Here is a 24,138-nt window from a genome sequence, read left to right as displayed (position 1 = left end):
GAACCGCCGCCTCGGCGGCGGGAACGGCCCGACAACGCTTAAGACATAGTGTATCGGAAGTACTTGCAAGTCATCGGAGCGACTCGGTGCCAACCAAGTGCTTTACGGGCCCTGGGCCCGTCCGCAGATGGAACGGTGCCTGCTCGCCGGTGGCGACGGACCTACCGCGGACCATGACGGCCCAAGCCGGCGCCGCCCGGCCTTGAACCGCCGCCGCGCCTTGGGAACCGGCCGCCAATTCTCAATGGCGTTAACTCCGGGCTACGCCGTAGTTTGGCCGGTGTTCGCCTTTTTTCGTACCGACCGGCAAAGTGTTAACAGTCATATTTCAAACGTATCTATAGATAATCAAAACCCTGTCCAATAGGTACAATGTTGGTAAGTATATATGCTCCCAATCCTTTATTAAGTCTAAATATCTGTAGGTATCAGGAGTGCATGCACTCAGGTAGTGCTTATCAAAAGTCCTGTACTGTATTTTTACATGTAATGAGTAGGCACATGTTGCTATTAGTTAGTGATATTTCAAACGCATTTATAGATGGTCAAAAACCTATCCAATAGGTACAATGTATGTATTACTGAGTATATATAATCCCAGTCCGTCTTTGTGTTCAAATACATTTGGATATTAGGAGTGCATGCACATGTACTCTGGTGGTGCTATAGTATTCATTGATTCAGTTCACGCGTAGCTGCCTATATACGAGGTTATCTGAGGTGGTGGATTGTGCACGTGTCGTTGTGCATGCAGATAAGGCAATTGAAGTCGTGAAGTGTCTGCTGTAGCAGTCGTTGTAGAATCAGTATCATTATACTGTAAATGCTGAAATGTTCGCGGGGATTAAATTTCGCAGTAGGGAAAAAATGGAGCGTTCGCGGTGGTTTTGAGTTGGAAAAAATAATAGCGCTATAATAACACAATGGAACGGCTTTTCGCTGTGGTTCGCTGCAAAGAGTTCACCGCGAAAACCGCGACCATGATACCACAGCGAACATTTTTGCATTTACAGTAATATGCTAGACAAAAGCAGCGTCCTGACGTCAGGAATGCATCAGAGGTGCTAGTGGGCGTCACAAATTTGCCATTGGCTTCTTCGAGATTATGGTTTCCTTTTGATACTCATAAGTCACAATTTTATCTGTTTTCCTTTAACACAGCGGTTGTAGACCCCATTATGAACTCGAGATTCAACTCACGTATAACCACTTTGCATCAGACTGAAAAAAATTCAACATGGCAATGCGAAGTGAAGCTATCAACGTTGATTGTCCTGAAAAATGCAAGCTACAATCCAGTTACTATTTCCTGCGATACAACATTCAGGCTTGCCGTGTTCGTCGAAACGTCTTTAAGATGAGTGTCTGTGTGTCTCAATTCACCGTCTTCTTTCGCCCCCTGGCGATTCTTACAGCGCTGCACCAGCCGCCTACAACATGACAAGGCGTTCTTTTGCTTCGTCAAGTTTTCGAGTTCATGATCGGAGTCATTCTCGCAGTCGGATGGGACTTCATCGTACCGGTGGCACTGACAATGGCAGCAGTGGCAACAACAAGAGACCGGCGCTTTGGGCGGGCGAACGCGGTGCTTCTGACGGAAGCTGTGCCCGCAGTAGCCACCCGAGGGTCGTCGCTTGACCTTTCGCTCCACGACCTCTATGTCTACGTCACGGTGGTGGTGATGATGCTCAGGTCTGTAGTCGCCATGGTGACCGAGGAAGTGCACGTCACGCCTAGGTGAGCCGTTGTCCTGAGAGTCGTCATCTTCGGAGGCTCCCTCGGGGGTGTCTCGGTCGGGTCCCCCGACTCCATGTTCACAGTAGTCCGCTCCTGCAGAGTGGGAGATATAGAAGGGATGAAGAGAGTATAGAATAGTGATAAGATGGTAGTCCTGACTTGAGTGACTGTAGTCTGGAAACTCTAGCTATTTGTAGGCATCGGTCATTTTTCCGGAGTCAAGAAGATCTGAGGATGAAAAAGCCTACCAATTGAACCAGGTCAAAAGATACAAAAATGGAAGTTCTGCTGCAGTACCAAGATCACATACCAGGGGGTCAAAAATCAACCTTGAACTTTGGCTTCACAACACCCACCTACATACCAAATATCATTGTAATCCATCAAGAGGTTCTTGAGTTATGCTGACTACAGTAGTGCGGAAACACGCACACAGACACACCCAAAACTATATCTCCATTTTTCATGCAGATAATTACACTAGGAGCGCCCGCCGTTTAATTGGTTCTTATCTCTTTTATGTTTTTGGCAAATGTCCCTCTTCAATGGCCTCTGCCGAGTTGCAGTCCTGCATTTGTTGCAGCCAGCAGTCCAATAGGATAAACAAAGTGCTCAGAATACGTATATCTCCAAATACGGAGAGTTGCATAGTTTGATTTATTATGTAGTATATCATAGTTTATATTGTGTGGGTGGGAGTTGACATATAGTGAACGTCGGCTCGGTATTAACTCTCTAGCAGTATACAATAGACTTTGCCTTTCTTCTAATTGATCTCTGAAACTGGACATAATACGGAGAGTTGTAGAGTTTGAATTGATATAGTTTACTTTTAGAAGACAGGAGATTTTTCGACCAGCGATGTTTCCCAGTGACCTACCGAGTATTTCCCTGCCAAGCGGAACGCCAGCCTTACTATCACATACAGAGAGGTGTAGTGTTTGCCTTCTACTTTGGTTTATATCATGTAGACTGGACTGTTCTCGACCAGCAATGTTTCCCACCCTCAGCCCTACTGTCACGTCCGGAGACCGGTAGTAGTAGCCTAAATCCCCCTCTCACTGGGCCAGCGGCACGCTGGCGGCGTCGCTGCGGCTGATCGAATTGATAAAACACTCAACAAACTTCATCGACAAAAACGGTGTAAACAAGCTTTGTATTTTTTGCTGTCTTATTGGTCATACTTGTGGGTTTTGAATGATATTTCCATTATAAAGTCAAGGGTAACACAAATCCAGTTTAGGACGCACTGACGCCGCCAGCGTGCCACGGGTCCAGTGAGAGGGGGGCTTTATAGTATGGTTTGTATCATGTACACTGGGCTGTTCTCGACCACCAATATTTCACAGTTACCTACCGAGTATCTCCTTGTCCAGTGGCACCCTCAGCCCTACGGTGACATCCACCAGCTTCAGAACTAAGTAGGAGGTGACGACCGTCCAGGCGATCTGAGAAGCGACGGCCAGCACTTGGATACCCAGCAAGTAGAACCCTCCTCCCTGCAATAAGCCAAATACACACATTAGACACACGTATGGTGGTAAAGGGATAGAAAGTGGATGATTATTAAGTAGGAGGACTCAGGTGATGACCGTCCAGACAATCTGAGAAGCCACGGCCAGTACCTGGATATGCAACAAGTAAAATCCTCCTCCCTCCAATAAGCCAAACACACACATTAGACACACGTATGGTAGTAAAAGGACAGAAGGCGGATGATTATTTTGTACTAAGTATGAGGACTCAGGTGATGATCTTCGAATTCCAGATGATCTGAGAAGCCACGGCCAGCACCTGGATACCGAGCAAGTAGAACCCTCCTCCCTGCAATAAGCCAAACACACACAGTAGACACACGTATGGTGGTAAAGGGACAGAAGGCGGATGATTATTTTGTACTAAGTATGAGGACTCAGGTGATGATCGTCCAGACGATCTGAGAAGCCACGGCCAACGCCTGGATACCCAGCAGGTAAAACGCTGCTCCCTGTGATAAGCCAAACACACATGAACACATGAGGGGCGGTAAAGGGACAGAAAGCACGCAAGGACACATCTAGTACTGTAATTCGACGGGCACCGGCGCAATTGAAACCAAAGCATTAATGAGGTGGTCTGAAATATAAAGGAAAACTTTCCATACCGCTATGAGCCCGTTGAACTGCGAAGCGTTCTTCAGCGTGTCTATCCTGTATTTACCTCCTAGTGATTGATTTAAAAATACAGATGAGCAGAATGTCATTAAAGAGAGTTTGGGTTAGCTGAACGTACAAAAAAGACATTCCTTACCGCTATTCCTATGAGTCCGTTGAACTGCGTGTCTATTTCCCTCTTAGTGATTGATTTAAAATGTAGATGATCATAATATCATTGAAGAGAATAAGTTGAAGGTACAAAAAGACTTTCCATACCGCTATGAGCCCGTGGAACTGCGAAGCGTTCTCCAGCATGTCTATCCTGTATTTACCTCCTAGTGATTGATTTAAACATTCAGATGAGCAGCATATCATTAATATTTTTTATTGAAGAGTTAAGGCTAGTTGAAAGTACAAAGATGACTTTCCATACCGCTATGAGCCCGTGGAACAACGAAGCGTTCTCTAGCGTGTCTATCCTGTATTTACCTCTTAGTGATTGATTTAAAAATGCAGATGAGCAGAATGTCATTAAAGAGAGTTTGGGTTAGCTGAAGGTACAACGAAGACTTTCCATACCGCTATGATTCCGTTGAACCGCGAGGCTGCTACCAGTTCAACTACATGGACATTCCCACTTTCATGAGGTGGTCTAAATCATTTTTAAAGCTGTTCCTTGCAGCTATATTGAACTGCAAAACATGCTCCAGCGTGTTTTTCACTTTTAGTGATTGATTTAAAAATTTAGGCTAGTCGAAAGTACAAAGAAGACTTTCCTTGCCGCTATGAGTCCTTTGACCTGTGATGCATGTTCCAATGTATTCTATCAAGGGATATTTTATGCTGTAATTTACAGTGTAAACAATTGAAGAGTTATACATGTAGTTTGTACTTACATAAAGTGCTCTAGAGTAAAAAAAAAAATCCTTACCGCTATGAGCCCGTTGAACTGCGAAGCGTTCTCCAGCGTGTCTATCCTGCCGAAGATGCCGATACTGATGAGACTCCAAACCGCACAGGAGAAGTGCACGGGCACGGCCCCCACCGGGTCGTCGATCTGCCACCTCTCCAGCAGCTCCGTGGACCCGCAGGCGATCAGCGCGCCCACCGCGCCGATAAACAGGCCCTCCCAGGGGTGGGCGAGCGCGCAGATTCCTGGAACACAATTGGACAGAAGTTGCATTTTCCGGGAATACAATTTGATGGTAGACATTCTATTTATGTGGCAGAGAAAAGGTGCTAACACTAGGGTGCACCAGCACTGAAATGCAATTCTGGAATACAATGTCCTGGAATACAATTTCCTGGAATACAATTTCCTGGAATACAACTCCAGACGGCGCAGGAGAAGTGCACGGGCACGGCCCCCACCGGGTCGTCGATCTGCCACCTCTCCAGCAGCTCCGTGGAGCCGCAGGCGATCAGCGCGCCCACCGCGCCGATAAACAGGCCTTCCCAGGGATGGGCGAGCGCGCAGATTCCTGGAACACAATTGGACGGAAGTTACATTTTCCGGGAATACCATTTGATGGTAGATATTCTAATCATACAGAGAAAAGGTGCTGACAGAGCTCCATATACAGAACAGATAAACAGACCCTTCCAGAGGTGGGCTAGCGCACAGATTCCTGGAACACAATTGGACAGAAGTTACAGATTACATACAATTTGATGATAGATATTCTAATTATACAGAGAGAAGATGCTAACACAGCAGCGCCAATGAACCACACCATCCATGGGTATCAGAGAGAGAGAGAGAGAGAGAGAGAGAGAGAGAGAGAGAGAGAGAGAGAGAGAGAGAGAGAGAGAGAGAGAGAGAGAGAGAGAGAGAGAGAGAGAGAGAGAGAGAGAGAGAGAGAGAGAGAGAGAGAGAGAGAGAGAGAAGGGGAGAGAGCAATTCAGATTAAGTATTTCCCCTGACTAGCATGATTACCACGTATTTGAAACAGATTTAAAAACCATAAAGGAAAAGGCTCCACAGATTAACCTTGCTTGCTGTACATTTGTAAGTTCAAGGCAGATTCTGCAGTGGAAAGTCGTTCATATCAATTATTCACAAGACTGTCAGCGTGGTGCCAGCTTATTTAAGGGATCATCTATTTACTTCGGCTTTGCCAAGATACCTTAAGTCATGACCTGTGAAACAACATAATCTGAAACGTGTGGAATATTTCACGCTATCCTAGAGGTAATGTTATATTTTATCGGTAATTTGTAGTAATATGAACAAATGGCAATTTATGACTCTTTTATCATAGACTAGAAAGTAATTAAACTCGAAATTTTCCAGCTAGGTTTTAAACGTATGTGTTTATCGATTTTAGTGCCTGAGTGTAATATTCAAGTGACTACTAGTATATAGGCTAGCTTAGCAGAGAAACGAGAGTTGCATAAGATATTGCACAAGAAGTGTACTCAATATGCTAGTGACCATTTCAAAGCATTGCAAACTACTTGGTCCAGGTACAGTATAGAGTTGTAACTACGTATATACACATAATAAAGTACATTGATGCCTTGTAGTAAAAATCGATAGTACTCAACAGAAAGAAGATGTTTACATGAGTATAACCTCACATTGGTGATTAAGAGGCTGACTTATTGAACCCTACACATCGTGTCTTTGGTTCACCAGAGTGCACTCATGGACTACGTGTATGCGTGTAATCAAGTACATTGATGCCTTGTCGTAAAACTAGAAAGTGCTCAACAAAAAGAAGTTTACGTAAGTAAAACGTAACCTTGCGTTGGTGATTAAGAGCCTGACTTGTTGAACTCTAGACATCGCGTCTATGCTTCACCAGAGTGCACTCACGATGCCAAAGCCCTTTGAAGTATGCCAATATGTCGTAAACCATTATGCCTGGCCTTTCAACATTTTTGTGACTGTACGCTGTCTTTTACGACATTTCGAGCATGGCACCCTGACATGCCATCCTAGTATAGTTAGTTCAAGGCTCTCCCTGTGCTAATTTGGGCAACCCTGATGTCAAATTCATAAGAGAAAGAACGTGGTAATAATTATAATAAAGATGATCAACATTGAAAACAACTCCATCGCAAATACTGTGATATAATATCCAATGATGAATCGAGCCACTAAATTTACATATTATCTTAAATGCCCCGCTCAGTTTGATTCTAAGACTTTTTAAAATTTGAAGGCATGAAAGTTAATGATGTTATAAGGCTTCTTATGGTTTAATCTTGATATGCTAGAGTAAGTCGATTATGCCAGTAGTAATCCTCTTTTCGTACAGCGTTACGTAAAGAATCCACGTTAAATTTGATTATTTTGTAAATTTGAAGGCTTTAAAGGTTATGAAGTCTTCTTAAGATTTAAGCCTGCTACGCTAGAGTAAGTCGAGTATGCCTGTAGTAATCTTCTTACAGCGTTTCATATGGGGTCACTGTAATGCACGCGAAAACGTTAAAGGTTAAGGTCATAGAGCGATTAGATTATATTTTTTATTTTATCTTTATTTTATTCAAATTGCAGCAGGCAATACATGACCACCCAGGAAGCAGTAGCTGATTTTGGGCGTCTAACACAGCACATACAATTACAATGTTGAAAACTAACGCATATATACAAGTAAGGTCACTAACGTACACAATGATTTAATAATGATAATAATAATGATATTAATAAAATGTCAAAGAGATTTGAGGTTTGAGAGGTCAGAGTTCAAGATTAACAATACTTAAGTAATTAAGATTTGAAGTAGTTTGGCATGGTAAGTTGACAGGGATGGCTTAAATGGAAGGACCATTGAAACGCTTTGTAGAGGAAATATATGCTTCGACAGCGATTAGATTATTATTAAAGGTACAGCGACAGCGATTGGATTATTATTATTAAAGGTACCAAATTGTTGTGATAATAGCTGCGTTAGTTATAGCCCTCTGTTATCATTGTATATCGATAAAGAGTTCTATAGCTACCTGAACGAACTACATGCTACTCACAGTACTCGTCATGTAATGTTATGGAATGCAGTTTCGTAACATGGATTGCTCTCTTTCCTTCCATTTTGGTGAAAGGCTTCTCCTGGTATTCTGGTGCTTATAATTAGGAGATGCTAGAGACTGAAAGTTTTGTTCCGTAAAAAGCTTGGAAGATCGGATACAAAAACAGCGGAGTATTGATAACATACATGTATTATAATTTTACACGTCACAGAAACCAAGAGCTCAGTATCTATACATTAATAAGTATGGTCGTATCTGTTACTAATACCACGGCTTAGTCATGAAAATTGTATCTGAAACTGCCCCTGCAATGATCAGGAAAGACAAGAGCTATCTAAAGAAGTCACCAAAACCATTTTTAAACGTTTACTAGCGAAGAGAAAACTAGAACACTGTTAACCTCTCAAAACCCACTCTTTGAAGAAACAGTGGGACACTTCGTCTCCCACTGCTTCCAAAGAATTAGTCAAACCCAAAATGCGTCACTTGTACCACTAGTCAACATTGTTAACTTGCACCATCTGTATACCTTTTCTAGACATTGTCTCGTGTTGCAATTAGCCCTCGGGGAAGAACTTGCAAATAAAACTCTCTATCAGATAATATAAGTATGGTCGTACCTGTTACAGACACCAGGGAGCCCAGTACGCCGTTTAGGAGATAGGGGATCTCAAACATACGGGTTGTGGTGTAGCTGGAGGGAAAACATCAGCAACATCTATAGTCAGATATAACATTTGCCTTGCAATATCAAAGGTTCTGATCTCTAGACAAAGCAATGGATCATAGTAAACATTTATCTTAGCATGTGTAATGGCGAAGACGATAATGTGAAAATATACACAATTCACGTCACAAAAGAGAGCCATGTATATGTGTACGATTGGTCGAAAAATGAAGTGGTGAATGTGCATGTTTGACAAGGGATTTGCTTTAACGTAATGTGACTTCAACACGGCTCCCAAATTTATTATCTCCATGAAAAATGGAGATATAGTTTTGGGTGTGTCTGTCTGTGTGTTTGTGTGTGTGTGTGTTTGTATTTCCGCACTACTGTAGTCAGCATAGCACAAGAACCTCTTGATGGATTGTGATGATGTTTGGTATGTGGGAGGTGTTATGAAACCGAAAGTCAAGGTTGATTTTGGGCCCCCTGGTATGTGACCTTGTTTTTTAGTGCAGAACTTTAACTTAATATCTAAGCACATTAATACGGGCAACTTGATGGCAAAGATCTAAGAAGCTGCAGAAGCATGTTACAATCTGACAGGTTTTTACCTTAAGAGTAGACCGACGATTCCGCCTGCCATAGATGACGTAATGGTTGCTACAGCAGATCTATATGAACAAATATTTGATATGTACATTTTAATGCCTTAATTTACGCTTGATAGGATATCTAATATTACCATATTCATGGAGGTCTATACTGTATAATCAGCAATGGTTGTTACTGCAGATCTGTTTTAATGTTTACATAGTTTTTGTATACCTTATCTAACATTTTCTAAAGATCTAAACTAGATTCATGGAAGTCTACACAGTCTAGCCAGAACACGGATTGGACCATTGACTTGACGAATTCTCATGGTATCTTTAACGCATTTTCCATTTCCCATTTTCTCTGCCCTTTCAGCACCCTTTGTGCTCTCTTGTGCTCATCACTCAGTGTTTTGTCTATAGTCGTGTTAATGAACCATGGTTCACTGATGCCGCAAAGCAACTACTTCATCCGACCACAGGCAGCTGTGTTAAAGGGAACCCAAGCAATATTTGGGCCCGGATATCAGATTTTGAAAGTCAATTTATTTAGTCATGTCCATACATGATTAGTTCAAACAACACCGTCACAATGTATAGCATTGACCATGGTGCAAAAATAAGACGTGATGTGATGTGAGAACTCACTGAAAATCGTCGTCGTTTTTTTTAGGCTAGTGAAACTGAGGGGATTGTCGTACGGAATGTTTTTGTGCCGTTTTGAAATGCTCAAAGTATAAAGTTATTATGCAAATATGCTCAACAGTTTTAGTAAATGTTATTACCATGAATAATGATTACCATAAAGATTTCAGCATTTTTTTCTATTGCCATTTTTTGGGTCCCTATATTGCTTTGGTTGCCTTTAAGAGGCAGTTGAGATTAATGGTTCACCATGACCGTGACCTTTAGACTGCAGCTCGCTTTTAATAATGTGCCATATATACTATGAACAGACATATATCTTCTGATCCCAAAATGACATCCCGGCGTGCTTCCAGTGATCTGTTGAATATGAAACCTGAATGCCCAGTTTTCTTAAAGGCTCTCTATGTAATATTAGGACGCCAAAATTGAAAATATTCTTATAAATGAATCTGATCGTAAATGACATGTTCAACCACTTTTCAGCATATTTTCACTCTGATTTATATTTCTGGACGGTTAGTTTCATTTGCGAACTTTGAAAAAAAAACAAGCTGCACAAGTATCATATGTAAAGACGATATTGTGTACGTAGATTGTACCGTGGATGTGTGATAACATAAGGAAAAGACACCGAGTTATATACATTTTCATTTATTCTGCGAGACTATATAGAACATTCGGTGAGGCTGTGAATTTTCATGCTCGCTATAAGGATAAAATGGAATATCTCATTTGCCCCAAATGTGTCAGAAAGATTTATCTCAGCAGATCATATCTGCCTCTTTTTTCATCGCCCGGCAAATTGCAAATAGCCGCGCTGTCGTGGGAGGGGTATAAGTTTTGCTGTGTTGGCGATTTGCCGTATGATGCTAGAGACCCACATTTATTAACCAGTTGTCATCAGTGCTGAGTCTGTTGAACCGAATCTAAAATTTCCTCTAAGGAACAGAGTAGTTGTTTACTTAACTGTTAATCCTAAATCTCAAGTTATCAGGTATTTTGTTGAAATCGTGAAACTGCCTAGTACTATTTGAAAACGATACAACCATGGCCAAAGCAATATTAGGACCCATAAAAATGGAAATAAAATCTTGAAATCTTTATGGTAGTGACATTTACTAACACTGTTTTGCGTTATAACTTCATACTCTAAGCATTTAAAATGAAAATTTTAAATTCAAAGCACAAAAATGTGCCATATGATGATCCCCTTAGTGTCGCCAGCCTACGAAAACCCAAGCGACGATTTTCAGAGAGTTCTCACATCACAACGTATAACTTTGTCAATGATGTCGTATTTGTGCATCATGGATATCGCTATACATTGTGATAGTGTTGTTTAAACTAATCATGTATAGAAATTACTAAATAGATTGACTTTAAGAATCCTATTTTCGGGCCTAATATTGCTTTGGGCCCCTTTCAGCACGTTCACTTAAAATGAGAACAACGACAGCAGAATATCAATTTGCCACAAACTATGCATAGTCTGGCACGTCAAAAATGACGTTTGTTAGAGTAACAATGAAAGTTTCAAGAAGGCTCTCAACAAGATGTAAGTGGGAACGCCTCCAAGGGCCTTGTAAAACACTCGATGGACCCGTTAAGACGCTGTCTATGAATAGCTGCAATCAAGTTCAAGGTATATAGAGTGGAATGAACTTGGGGAGAAAATACCATTACATTCGGCATTATTCACCGTTAAACTCGCAAAGAATTTCCAAGTGCCGGGGTAAAATTAGATATTGATTTTTCTCCCACGTTTGTCTCTCGGAGGAGTTAACCCTGACCCGTGAATACTTCTGTAGGGACGGTACGGCACTCTTTGCTCGCCTCCCGTCAAATTGTATCTGACAATGCCCATATGTTAGAAATGTGGCGCATGGAAGGTGCTTTAAAGGTCAATATCAAAGTATAACTGTGTTTATTGGAAAGATATGAAAATGTGAACTTGTGAATGTGATAGACTGATCCTGATTGTCTAAAACAATATTATTTCCAGTTCAACCTATGATAGTATGGCAAGTAGCGGTTCAACCAATAAGAGAGTGGCTGCATGTTCGTTATATTTTTGCACTTATGTTTTTGAATAAAAAGACTTTTTATACAACCAAGTTATTCATTCAACCGACGTTTCGGTGACCATCTGTCACCTTCCTCAAAGCAATTCTTAAGTTTTATTTAATGACTTACTAGCCTGATGAAACTATCCTTTTATGCTTTTATTTTTTATTTGTACGTTTTGAGGGAGACGAGTGGGGTTATAGGATCGGTCTATTCTGCTGAATCATTAATGGGTCACGTATACTTTTTATTGATCCATTTTATAGAGTTTTGTCATTTTTGCTGTATACACATAATTTGTCAGAATACACGGCGTCCTCTAGTTGGGAGGGAACTTTACGGTGATCAAGTTCTTATTCAAAAGAAAAACTCGTAAAAAAAGTCGCCGGTGAAAGTATTAGTACATTTTATAGACTTGTGCCATTTTTGCTGAATACACAAATACACATAATTTGTCAGAATACACAGCGCTCTCTAGTTATGAGGGAACGTTACGATTATCAAGTCCTTACTGAAAAGAAAAACCTGTAAAAAGTCGCCGGTGAAAGTACTAGTATTGATAGATTTTATAGACGTGTGCCATTTTTGCTGAATACACAAAAACACATAATTTGTCAGAATACACAGCGCCCTCTAGTTATGTAGGAACTTTAGGATGATCACGTTTCTATTGATAGGAAAAGTCATAAAACGGTCGTCGGTAAAAGCTGGCAATGCGGGGGCTGTTTGGGAACAGCAGACGGTCTCTGAGGGATGGTAGCTGTGATTATAATCTGTCCTTTTAGCCCGAGAAACGTCGTAACTGAACTCAACATGCCGCTTTACAGGCAGAAAGAATGGGAATTTTCCAACAAGGGTCTGATAATCAAACGGCATTATTGACGACATTAAAAGACAGGTGCATATTAAAGTGCAATAAATGAGTTAACGAGACCAATCTAAGCGAAAGTATCCAATCGATATCATTTAGTATGGTGCTGTAATTCACTCTATCTTCACGGTAGCAAAAAAAAATGGACATTTTCACTGAACTTTGACTTCACGGTGGCGGCAAGTTATTTACAGAACGGATGTTTGAAGGAATCATAAATAATTAAATAATTAAATAATAATATGTTTTTTTTCACGGTGATGATAAGTTCATGGTACAGAGGTGACCGTGAAAACAGTGAGCATAAAGTTACTGTGAAAGCAACAAGAATTACAGTATGTACGTGTTCATCTAATCCATGGCAACCGATGCGTCTCCTTTTTATTATTCAGACCACATCACATCTCGCTGCAAAATAAATTGGATAGCATCTTTGCGTAGGGCCTGTTGAAGTACATCTATCCTGTTGGGGCTTTATGAACTTGTTAACGCTGTCTACGTCTGAGTCCAACGTCACCTATCAAGCGAACAGTCTGAATAGCTACCAATTTGTAACTGAACATCATGACAGGGGGTGGTGGTAAATGACAGCTGCAGTATACGTTCCGTTATTCCTACGAGACAGGAAGATAGGGTCATCAGCGTTCTGGTTAGTAAATTTGAGTCTAAAAGAGCCTACCACGAGAGGGCGAGAGGATGCGACAGTGGCCATGTGGCTAGACGTTTGACCAGTTAATGCTTTGGTCCCATTTCAAATCCGGGGCCCGGCCGGGCTGTTTGCGAAAACTGAAATATGGTTAGGAGTAATTTTGTTACGTTTTGTGTCTTTTGTTGTCTTTTATATCATATCTTTCGTTCCCACAAGCTGCCCGGTCGGGCCCCGGATTGGAAATGGGACCGATGCATAACCAATCATACCGTAGGTCATGTTGATACCACATGCTCTTGTACTAGACGAAGGTAGGGTAACGATACAGTTTTGTCACATCAATCGATCATTACAAGTACAGTTCAAGCAAGGGTTCCAGAACCAGACACATTTGTCTTATGTCAGCTACCAACTAAAGTTGGGAAACTGCTCATCGAGAAACAATAGTGGGTCGACCCCATACGAAACAGATCAGTCAGCATTTCAGACAGGATGGGTCGATAGATAATGCTTCCCCTGTCAATACCGTAGGCAGTAATGTCCTGGACATAGACTATGGGAAGCACCCAATATTCCAGGTCTTTTAGGGACTCAAGTCAAACTTAGTTGGCAAGTTCAGAAGATAAAGGTCCGATGACTGTGCTTGCAATTGGAAAGCATTCAATACTCCAGGTTTTGTTTAGATTACCCAAGTCTAAATTAGTTGGCACGCTTAGGAGATAAAGGTCCGATTACTTTGCTAGCAAAATTGGAAAGCATTCAATGCTCCAGGTTTGCTTAGATAACCGAAGTCAAAATTAGTTGGCATGTTTAGAAGATATAGATTAGATAGACAATATTGATTGACACAACTGAAGTACAGCGACTTTCGTAAGTTCTACTACATTTATACATCTATACATACATAAGTGCATATGAATCAGTTTGTTTACATTAAATCATATGGGAAAGAGCAACATATTGAAATTCAACGTGGCTTTGCTAGCAAAACTAATCTTCATTTTGCCGTAGTGTCTGCATAGAAAGCCCCATACAATCCTGATATTTCTTATGATCGGAATCAATTGAACTAATCGGAGCTGAAATAACCAGGCCAACGTGCAATAACCCCCTAACTGGCAAATGTAAGATTCATGGTGGCCATATGTATTATTCTACTTTGTCCATTAGACTGTCTTGCCAGTGCCAGAAGATTACAGTTATTAGGAGACCCATTTTTGGTGTAAAATTCCATTTGGTCTAACAAGGGTGATAAAGCCTTTTTATCATGTACATGACAGACTGTGGGCGTCACTCAAAGGATTTCAAACGATCTCAGCTGCATATTATAAAGAATTACCAGGGGAAGCCCTTCAAATAACTGTAATTTTGCACTGTGGTAGCTGTACTTTCTAAAGAACCGGTCCACTATGGTGCCCTAGTTAGTTCAACAAATTATAGCCTTTTCTAAACTTTTTTTCGAAGTTGTTGGAATGACACTTTACAGAGCTTCATTTGCAAGCCCATGCAAACAAAATCGAACGTTTAGAATTGCACATACATAAGTAGCCATACTCTTGAGTTGGAGCATTCGAAAAGCTTAGTCTCCAGTATTCTCTGTTATACGTAATTTTGAACAAGTAGAATATTACACACAAACACAATTTTCAAGCAAACTTGTTTTGATTTCGCGATTTCCGCCCGGATGAATTTTTACTCGATCAACTCATTTTGCAAGTGCGAATTGAGATGATCTATCTTTTCAAACCAATTAAATGCAAAATATACCACGGATGCCTAACAAAAAGTAATCAAAATTATCCAATCTGCAGCTGTAGACAGACATGCCCTGCATTCATAAACCTCTTAATTGCAAAACGGATTTGCAGTGGTCTTAGAATTGATGAGAGGTTTCTGATCACCAAATAAAGATGTATGGAGGGTTTTAACGAGTTCACAGAGTGTATGAAATGGATGGGTGTTGTTGTCAGAATATTTTGTTTTGTTAAGATCAAAACTAGAAAATTTGAAAGAACATAAATCAAGCGTAATCAAGCTTTAATGAGTAGTTTTGTTGATTGCACTATTGACTCTCTGTTAATAGGTCTTTACGGTTGGCATAATTATACGCTCTAAATCCTCAATTAGATCGAAAACCATTACATCATCAGTCAAACGATTATAAACACATCAAGGAGGCAAATCACGTCGCAATATGGTAGTTTAATAACTATAAATGTCATTGCTGACGAGGATGTTATTGTAAGACGAATGAAGGTTCCCGGAAATAATGGGAATTTCCGCCCCACGGGAGTGAGACTAATAGTAGATGGATGGTTTCTTACTCCCCCTATGCCACTAGAACGGCGCTCTCGCCGCGCGCACTCTGCGACCTAAAATTTAAAGGCAACCAAAGCAATATTAGTGCCCAGACAATTGAAATATAACTATGCTGAAATCTTTATGGTAGTGACATTTACAAACACTGTTCCGAACATTTGTGTAGCAACTTCATGTTTGAGCATTTTAAAACCGCGCAAAATGCCGTATTATGATCCCCATAGTTTTGCGAGCGATTTCTCACATCACATCACAACGACGGCGAATTTTTTGCACCATGGACGTCGGTATACATTGTGATAGTTCTATTTGAAATGATCTTGTTTAGTAATGACTAAATAAATAGACTTACAGAATTCAAAATTTCGGGCCCTAATATTGCTTGGGTTTCCTTTAACAGAGCCCTCAACGAATTTCATAGATAATAAAACGATTTTTTTACGCTTTGTATGTTTTGTTGTCTATTCAGTCATACATGTACTTGTACATTTTGCATTATATTCTAATGATGAAGTCAAGGGTTACACAAATTAATGTTAGGTCGCAGCGAGAGCGCAGTGCGATCGCCGTCTAGTGGAATGGGGCCTTACCTGGCTGACAGCTTCCATTTGCCGCCGGTGATGCCGAAGGTGCTGCCACAGTTAAACCCCAGCCAACCCCACCTGGAGGGTTAAACAGGACGTCAGTGCGATACAGTACGTAATGCAGACACAGCTATAACCAAGCATTGCTAATGGGCTTTTCTTAGTATTCACAGTTTTTTTTTTATTGTATCTTCCTAGTAGTTTTATGAAAACAGACAAGTATTATCTTAGTGAGAATCTTTAATACACATGTAAACTCAATACACTCAAACGTAGCAATAGCAAAATTCTATTTAGTATGCATATGCGCATATAATGTTACCAGAACGTCAGTACGATATAGTAGGTAATGCAGACGCAGCGATAACCAAGCATTTGCTAAAATTGGGCGTTTTTAGTATCAACAGTTTTTAGACTTGTTTTCTGATGAAGTATGCTCCTAGAAGTTCTTTGAAAACAGACAATATTATCTTAATCAAAACTTTTAATACTTATGCAAACCTATAAGCACCATCAAACTTGGCAATAGCAAAGATCTATGTAGTAGGCATGTAATATAACTACTACATTCTCAGTTTGCCCTGTTTCTTTTCTGCCACATACTAGATCTGACAAACATATCATTTTTTATGATCTCAGGGTGTTAGTCTTCGCTGTTGTTTCTGACTCCCCCATTTGATAGGCGATGTGAAATACTACCTCAAATGTTACAACTTCCTTGCAGGTTGCTAAAACCAAGATTTATATTCCTCTGGGGAACCATTCTTAGCATCTATCGATTCGTAGCACATCACCATTCGAGCTGCAGCTACAATATGAATTATTAATGTCTTTACTGAGTCTCTTTTTGTTAGTTCTTAATTGGGTAGATCTAGTAATCGTCGTAGGTATCGCGACTACATGAGACATTACCAAGGAGCCTTTCCTGTGCTTTGGGTGCAAAATCTACTAAATCTTGGCGTTATGTAGCTGGAAATCCTAACAAATGTCCAACTTTACAAGTTTCCTAATTTTTCGCTTTGTATGCAATGTCTAAGACGATACCGAACCAAATTAGACAATGCTACCCCTCCCTCGTACATTGCCAAAGCAACAGACACTATTATTGTTAAGAAGCTTATCATCATAATAAGCTGATTGAATTTATACTGACAAGTGCGTTGAACCGTAAATGATGAAATACAAAACGAAGTTGCTTATAAGATAAGGAAGAGGCCATCTAGCTGTAAAGACATTCCTATTACATGTCAACAAAGTGGAAAAGGCCTTCTAAGCCAAAGGCCTTTAATGTCGTTTGCGTTATATGAGAAGCAATAAAAGCAACACCCATTTACGTCTAAGATGGATCACCACTGCTTATCTCAAAAATCTAAGTATTCTTCAAAGAGACCGGCTGTTTAGAACTTTGGATTTTGCATTATATTTTCAAGATGGCCTGTAGGCTGCAGTGTGTCAAAACAGGACGAAACCGCCCATCTGTTTATCTTGATCCCTATTCTGATAGCTGCTCGGAAATCTACATCTAAATGGCGAGTACTTTCCTTTGACTATTCGTCTTTCGTGCTGGTAGTGACGTCTGACCCACAAATGCCTAATAACCTCGGAAGAGCTGTTCCACAGGAGAAACTACTTGTTGAATATGCCATCCCAGTGGTTTTTCAGAGATTTGAAACGCTATAAATTTGCTTAAATCTGTCAAAATCAAACGTAAAAATAAATCTATATAAGGACCTATTACAATGAGGATATAGTAAAAATCCTTGCATGCATGTGAATCCTTACAGTACATCTAGTACACGTATAACAAAATATGGAAAAGGGCAGATTCAAATATGGTGACATCAAACTTTGGTAAAAGACTTTTCAAGTCAAAGATTGGCAAGCGTTTGTACATTCAAAGGTTAATATTTTTTTGGTTTCCATTTTTTTCAATTTTGTCGTTTTCCTAATATGCAATATAAATAAGATCTTACCATAACATGAACATCCCTAGCAGTGCGTTGGTGGGACATGCCATTGTCTTGAGGGGGTCCTTTTTGTCGAACCTCCTGTACCTGGGCCCCAACATCAGCGTGGCCACCAGGCTGACGGTCCCTCCTACCAAATGGACCGGTCCGGCCCCCGCAATGTCTACTGACCCGAGCTTCCTGAGCCACCCGCGCGAGTCCCAAACCCAGTGGGCAGGGAAACAGAATATTAGCGTGTTCAACATACAGAAGAGGATGTAGGCCATCAGGTTGGTACGTTCTGCCATTGCCCCTGACACGATGGTCGTTGCCGTAGTCGCGAAGGACATCTGGAAGAAGAAGCGGGAGAAGATCCATCCCATGTTCGCCTCGTCAGCGTCCACGAAAAACTGCCCGATGCCGCAGAAGGCGTTGGACATGGGGCTCTCTCCGAAGCTGAAGGCGTAGCCGAAGATCCAGTAGGTCAGCCCGCCGAAGAGAACGTCTGATGCGTTCTTTACCATGATGTTCACCTCGTTTTTGGTCGAGACGCTGCCGCTCTCAAGGAGGCCAAAACCTGAGGGGGGAAAGTTTGAAAAGTTAGCGGCAGGCTGGGTAGTGTCAGAAGTGGAAGAAAAGAAAAGAAAAAAAAGGAAGAAAAAAAACTGGATACAAATTCAAAGTTTTGCCGCTCTCATTAAGGCCAAGACCTGTGAGAAAGAAAAGTTAGCGACAGATTATTATAAGAAGGGGGGGGGGGCTCCACTGAGAATTGGGAGCAAATCTAAATTGGAATGTGATGGGAGCTATGAGTTCTTTATTTCGTGGAGACGCTGCCACTCTCAAGGAGGCCGAAATCTGAGGGGGGAAAGTTTGAAAAGTTAGCCAAGGAAAGGTAGTGTCAGAGATGGAAAAAAATACAGAACGAAAGGCTGAATGCAAACTCAATTTTTTGCTGGGAGTTGCATTTTATTGTGATTTTCTCGTGACGAAAACTCCAGAAAAAAAGCACTCTAGGAGGCCGAAACCTGAAGGAAAAAGTATGAAAAGTTTGCCAAGGAAAGACAAAAAAGGCTAAATATGAATTCAAACTTTTGCCGCTCTCTAGAATGCCAAAACAAGTGAGAGAGAAAAGTTAGTGGCAGATTATTGTAAGAAGTGGGAGGGCCTCCGCTGAGAACTAGGAACAAATCTAAATTGGAATGAAAGACTTCGCCCAAGGTGAGTGATGCGAGCTATGAGTTCGTTATTTTTTATTTACCTTCGAAGACTGCAACAAAGCTATGAATCACCAATGTCAAGGACTATGTTACCAAGGAGGCTGAAAGCTGAGGGAGAACAGTTAGCAAGAGATTATAGTAAGAAGTGGGAGGTGTCCACTGAGAATAAGGGAAAAAAAAAACCTAAATTGGAATGAAAGACTTCGCCCACGCTGAGTGATGGGAGCTTTGAGTTCGTTATTTTCAATTTTCCCTCGAAGATTACAGCAATGCTATGAATCATCAATGTCAAGCCCTACCTTATCAACGAGGCTGAAACCTGAGAGGAAAAAGTTAGAGACAGGTTATAATAAGAAGTGGGAGGGCCTCCACTGAGAATTAGGAACAAACCTAAATGGGAATGAAAGACTTCGCCCACGCTTAGTGAAGGGAGCCGTGAGTTCGTTATCTTCGATTTACAAAGCCGTAAATCACCAATGTCAAGCACTACGTCGCCATGAACAATTACATAATCATTCCCGTACACGCATTTTTCTTTTATTACATCGATCACATGGGGTAGCGAATTTCCCGAGCAGCCTCCACCCTTGCTTCTCCTATTGGGTCAGTTAGTCCTCATGCTTAGTGAGCAGTTGAGCTAGCCTCACGATGTTTCTGACCAAGGGTGAAGAGATGCTGTTACAGTCATATATATGTCATATGTAACCCGTAACCTTGAAGTGGCCCTAGGTCTTGTTACGTGGTTCTGGTGACCTTTGAGTAAATAACTACAAAAAAACAAACCATCAAGTTCCTTCGTGCATAAACCGTTGCCCCAAATTAAATCCTGTATATTATGTATGATGCGTGCTCACTGATTACAATATAACAACATAACGCTTGAACATATCTAATTTCCTTATCATGTGCCTAAGTGAGATAGCCACTATATTTCACACGGGACCTCACAATGTCGCAGGCCCACGTTTATGGTCACATTATGGTCTCCAGTATCGACCGAACGTGGACATCCCAGTCGTAATGTACCTTAAGTTGTACATCGTTACGGTGGGAAATGGCTTGTTGCGGACATAACCGACATGCCGTGTGGCTTTGTGGTGCTGTCATGTGGGAAACTGTTAACAAGATCATGCATTTGTAACATAACATCTTTATCAGCCTCGTATCTTTTTGTTCACGGTACTATGTCCTAGTCTGTACCTGGCTAACGGACAGAGAGAGAGAGAGAGAGAGAGAGAGAGAGAGAGAGAGAGAGAGAGAGAGAGACAGACAGACAGACAGACAGACAGACAGACAGATAGGGGGAAAGAGAGGGGAGAGAGACAGAGACAGACAGAGAGAGAGAGAGACAGAGACACAGAAAGAGAGAGAGAGAGAGAGAGAGAGAGAGAGAGAGAGAGGGTTGACAGAGAGAGAGAAGAGAGGGAGAGAGATGGCTCAGTTACCTGAACGAAATATCAGAGTGTAAAAATCTTGTATGGCTGTATTGTTTATATTCGAAAGGTATAATTTAAATCTACCTTTTTAGTTTACGTTTACGCATAATCAATTTCAGACTTATCGTTGAAACTAGATACTAGCAAAACTGGTCTCACAAATGTAATGTTGTGCAACTCTTCCAAACATAGCCGATAATGAACTACATTGAGGCACCACGACCTATACATTAGGAGACCATTCTAGTGATCTACCTAATATGAGATAATGGGTGGGTCTGACAGATTGAGGCCAGATGGGCCAAAAGGGCCAGTTCTGTAATGGCCTTTTCTCTTCCTTTAGTAGCCCTGGCCTGGAGTGTGTTGACAGAGTACTCGAAAGAGTAGGGCAAGTCTACATGGGTTCGTCAGTTCTGTTGCATCCGGGCTTTCCTGGCCTCAGCGGCTGCTATTTTCTCAGCTTCGAAAGATGTGAGGCTGGAGAAAGGGACAAATGTGGCCGTTCTTTGTAAATCGGTACATGGGACGTATTCAATCATAACACCTTCTTACGTTGATTTTAGTGTCGGAAACGACAGTTTGTGATCGTTATCATCAAAAGATGATTAGCATTTTCAATATGGACTTCATCATTTGAATTTCTTGATCATCATTTATGAAAAAGTCCCCAACTTTATTTGTCAAAAATGTACATTTGGTATATTCAAAACTTTCACTACAATATACCTCAGTACTTTTATTTAAAAGGTGTCCTTCTTTTCTTTCTAATTGTAAATTTAGTTAGTATTAGTATTAGTAAGTGGTGCTTTTCAACATGCAGCCTATGCTATTATGATATGAATACGTCTCTGCATATGTGATGTATGCATACAGTTGGATAAATCATTCTCCATGTCTTGATGCATCTTTTAGTCGCCAAAATGTCCCAGTCTCTGTTCAAAATGACAGAATATGCAATTACAACAGGTAACGTCAAACAAGGCTTGATGGATTTCTTGGATTACAACTCAAACCTGTAGCGTTGAGCCGATTTCCCAGAAGGGAGGTCACCTTTCATCCTGATATTTCCATTAAGAGGTCAGTAGTAACATTGTATGGTCTGTCTTCAGAGACCCAATTTTCTTATGTTATTAGACAAGAGTCCTAAACGCTTCTATGTGGGTGTAGTCTATGTGGGTGTTCTTTCCCGTGATAGAACAATCGTTCACATATAACGGTCAAGATTCATAATATATGCCACAGCACAAGATTTCAGTGGCAATCAAGAACTAGCTCGATTATTGGTCTTTTCTTAAACGCTTTCCTACCATTCAGATGCTACTTACGTGGTTTGACTCCAAAACTGCAGCCACTAGACGAAAGGTATAATGATAGGCCTAATGACATGAGTGCTACTTCCATAATATCACTCTCTCACAATTAGTAAGGAAAGGAAATATCCGTTCCTACCTGACTGCATTGTAAATGTGATGAAGGCGCTTGTGAGAATCCATGTCGCGTCGTCCGACCCTGTGTTGTGGTCCGGAGGAATGGAGCCGGGGCAGTCTGTACCATTACAAGGCGCGGTGGTACCAAAGGTTTCGTTCATTTTCCCACTATAGTAGTAGTAGTCCACTGTTTTCTGCTGCTGCAGTAGTTGAAACACTGTATCCCACTGTATGTAACGGAAACGCAAAAATATCCTTCTAAATGGTCTTGAACTCTTTATATGGTTGTATCTCCATCGAAACTGGTGAGAGATGGCATCCACAGGGCGCGGTGGTACCGAAGGGTTATTTCATTTTCCCCATGTTTCTGACAGAAACGCGAAAATATCCTTCTAAATGGTCTTGAACCCTTTACATGGTTATATCTCCATCGCCTTTGGTTAATGATGGTATCCCGGGCGCGCCTGTTGCAAACAGAACTGGTGTAGCGAGACTGTAGGGGCAGCACCTATCACCAACCTCGCTGCCAAAGTACATGATAACCCGTCAAGTACAGGTCTACCAGGTGTTTCAGGCTATACCACGGGGCTCCTTTTTGACGTACAGCACTTAAACGATCAGGAATAGAAGTAGCTGGAGTCCATCCAAGTGCGTCATCCATGCCCGGAAGAACAACTGAAGTGATCAGAAGAATCTCAGCAGGAGGTAAGGATTGCCGTGAGCATCCACAGCGCTCAACGTCAGCGAATCTGCTTGGGGGATCTCACCGTAAATCTGGCTGGAAGGTAGCAATGGACCTAGATGGAATACAGCTTGCAGCCACCGTGGTAGTGATGACTTCACCGAAGCCTTGATGCAACAGTTCCTCTTCTGTTGTTCTAAGCATCCAAACCCCTCCTATCCTTGTGGCTTCAGACGTATAAATACTGCAATGATGTAAGCCTTTCCTTCAACTCTGTCGCTGTTTTGATGTCCCATTAGGGACTGAGCAGATGATGTCGTCTGCGAAGAGCTGTGACCCCCACGCTCGCACGCCGGGAAGCATATCCTGAACGCGCCGGCACGGTGTCACTCATACAAAAGAGGCCGCCTCGACTGATGACGGTCGATTTGTAATATCCTGCGTGGGGGGAGGACTTGCGTACATGAATCACGCTTATGGGACCCGTCAGAATGAGATAGAAATTTATGTTAGTTGACAATCATAACCATTGCTTCTAAATTAGGTTGAAGTGACTAGACGTAAGAGGAAGTAGGGTTACATTGCCAGATATGTCGGTAGTATCTTTGCGATTTCTCGCGAAGCATCTGTAAACGTCACAATCCGGAAAACCATAATTTTTCGTGGTTTAATTTAGCAACGAGTTAGTACATAGCGAGATGACTCGTTTAATCACCTGAACCAATCAGAGGTATCAATTTCATGAATACCTTTTTTGTATTAAAAAAAAACCTAACCTGATGACACCTCTGGAGGACCTAATCGCTCAGGCTTGTTAATCTGCTGATGGTTGATTGGACCAATGCTGTATGTGAAATCAGTCGATAGGTCGTTAGCCTAAAGGATTAGGACACGGAATCTGGGTAAGATTTGGTGTTGTACCAGGCAATCACACGAACAGAACATGTTATTGTTCTTGCTATTGGGTAGGCCGACTTCTCTCTCGGGGTAAAATTGGTGTCTTCGGTTGAAATGTCACGAGCAGATCTAAGACTTGTATGACGTCTTCACAGGAAGATGCTGCGTCATTGGAAACTAATGATTTGAGGGGAGGCGGTAAGTACTCCCAGTCATATCTACTATAATCTACAGCAGAAATGACGGCCCAACGTATCTTCATCGTTATGTGAGTCATTTAACTACTTC

General features: G+C 41.4%; 2 protein-coding genes across 2 annotated transcripts; both read right to left on the bottom strand.

The window, feature by feature from the left end:
* Positions 1 to 320: 320 nt before the first annotated feature.
* On the bottom strand, positions 321 to 3,288 carry LOC136426609 (uncharacterized). The gene is made up of 2 exons (XM_066415287.1): positions 3,095 to 3,288; positions 321 to 1,830 (listed from the first exon to the last, which is right to left on the bottom strand). The coding sequence occupies exons 1-2, from the start codon at positions 3,258 to 3,260 to the stop codon at positions 1,289 to 1,291; spliced, it is 708 nt and encodes a 235-aa protein (XP_066271384.1). The 5' UTR covers positions 3,261 to 3,288; the 3' UTR covers positions 321 to 1,288.
* Positions 3,289 to 15,668: 12,380 nt separating this feature from the next.
* LOC136426514 (putative ammonium transporter 3) lies at positions 15,669 to 23,054 on the bottom strand. The gene is made up of 4 exons (XM_066415179.1): positions 22,294 to 23,054; positions 18,216 to 18,765; positions 16,249 to 16,320; positions 15,669 to 15,711 (listed from the first exon to the last, which is right to left on the bottom strand). Exons 1-4 carry the CDS (start codon positions 22,430 to 22,432, stop codon positions 15,669 to 15,671), a joined length of 804 nt encoding a protein of 267 aa, XP_066271276.1. The 5' UTR covers positions 22,433 to 23,054.
* Between the last annotated feature and the right edge of the window lie 1,084 nt (positions 23,055 to 24,138).

Source organism: Branchiostoma lanceolatum, chromosome 2, assembly GCF_035083965.1.
Source record: "Branchiostoma lanceolatum isolate klBraLanc5 chromosome 2, klBraLanc5.hap2, whole genome shotgun sequence".
Lineage (NCBI taxonomy): Eukaryota > Metazoa > Chordata > Leptocardii > Amphioxiformes > Branchiostomatidae > Branchiostoma > Branchiostoma lanceolatum.
Note: the sequence above shows the minus strand (reverse complement) of the source record. Positions and strands in the feature narration are given on the sequence as shown.

Excerpts from the sequence above, each read along its gene's own strand:
- LOC136426609 (XM_066415287.1), bottom strand. The coding sequence starts at position 3,260 with ATGTGTGTATTTGGCTTATTGCAGGGAGGAGGGTTCTACTTGCTGGGT. Across the intron at positions 1,831-3,094 it reads ACTGGACAAGGAGATACTCG|GAGCGGACTACTGTGAACAT; the intron begins GTAGGTAACTGT and ends CCCACTCTGCAG.
- LOC136426514 (XM_066415179.1), bottom strand. The coding sequence starts at position 22,432 with ATGAACGAAACCTTTGGTACCACCGCGCCTTGTAATGGTACAGACTGC. Across the intron at positions 16,321-18,215 it reads CTAGGGATGTTCATGTTATG|GTGGGGTTGGCTGGGGTTTA; the intron begins GTAAGATCTTAT and ends TTAACCCTCCAG. Across the intron at positions 15,712-16,248 it reads AAATGGAAGCTGTCAGCCAG|GTCGCAGAGTGCGCGCGGCG; the intron begins GTAAGGCCCCAT and ends TTTAAATTTTAG.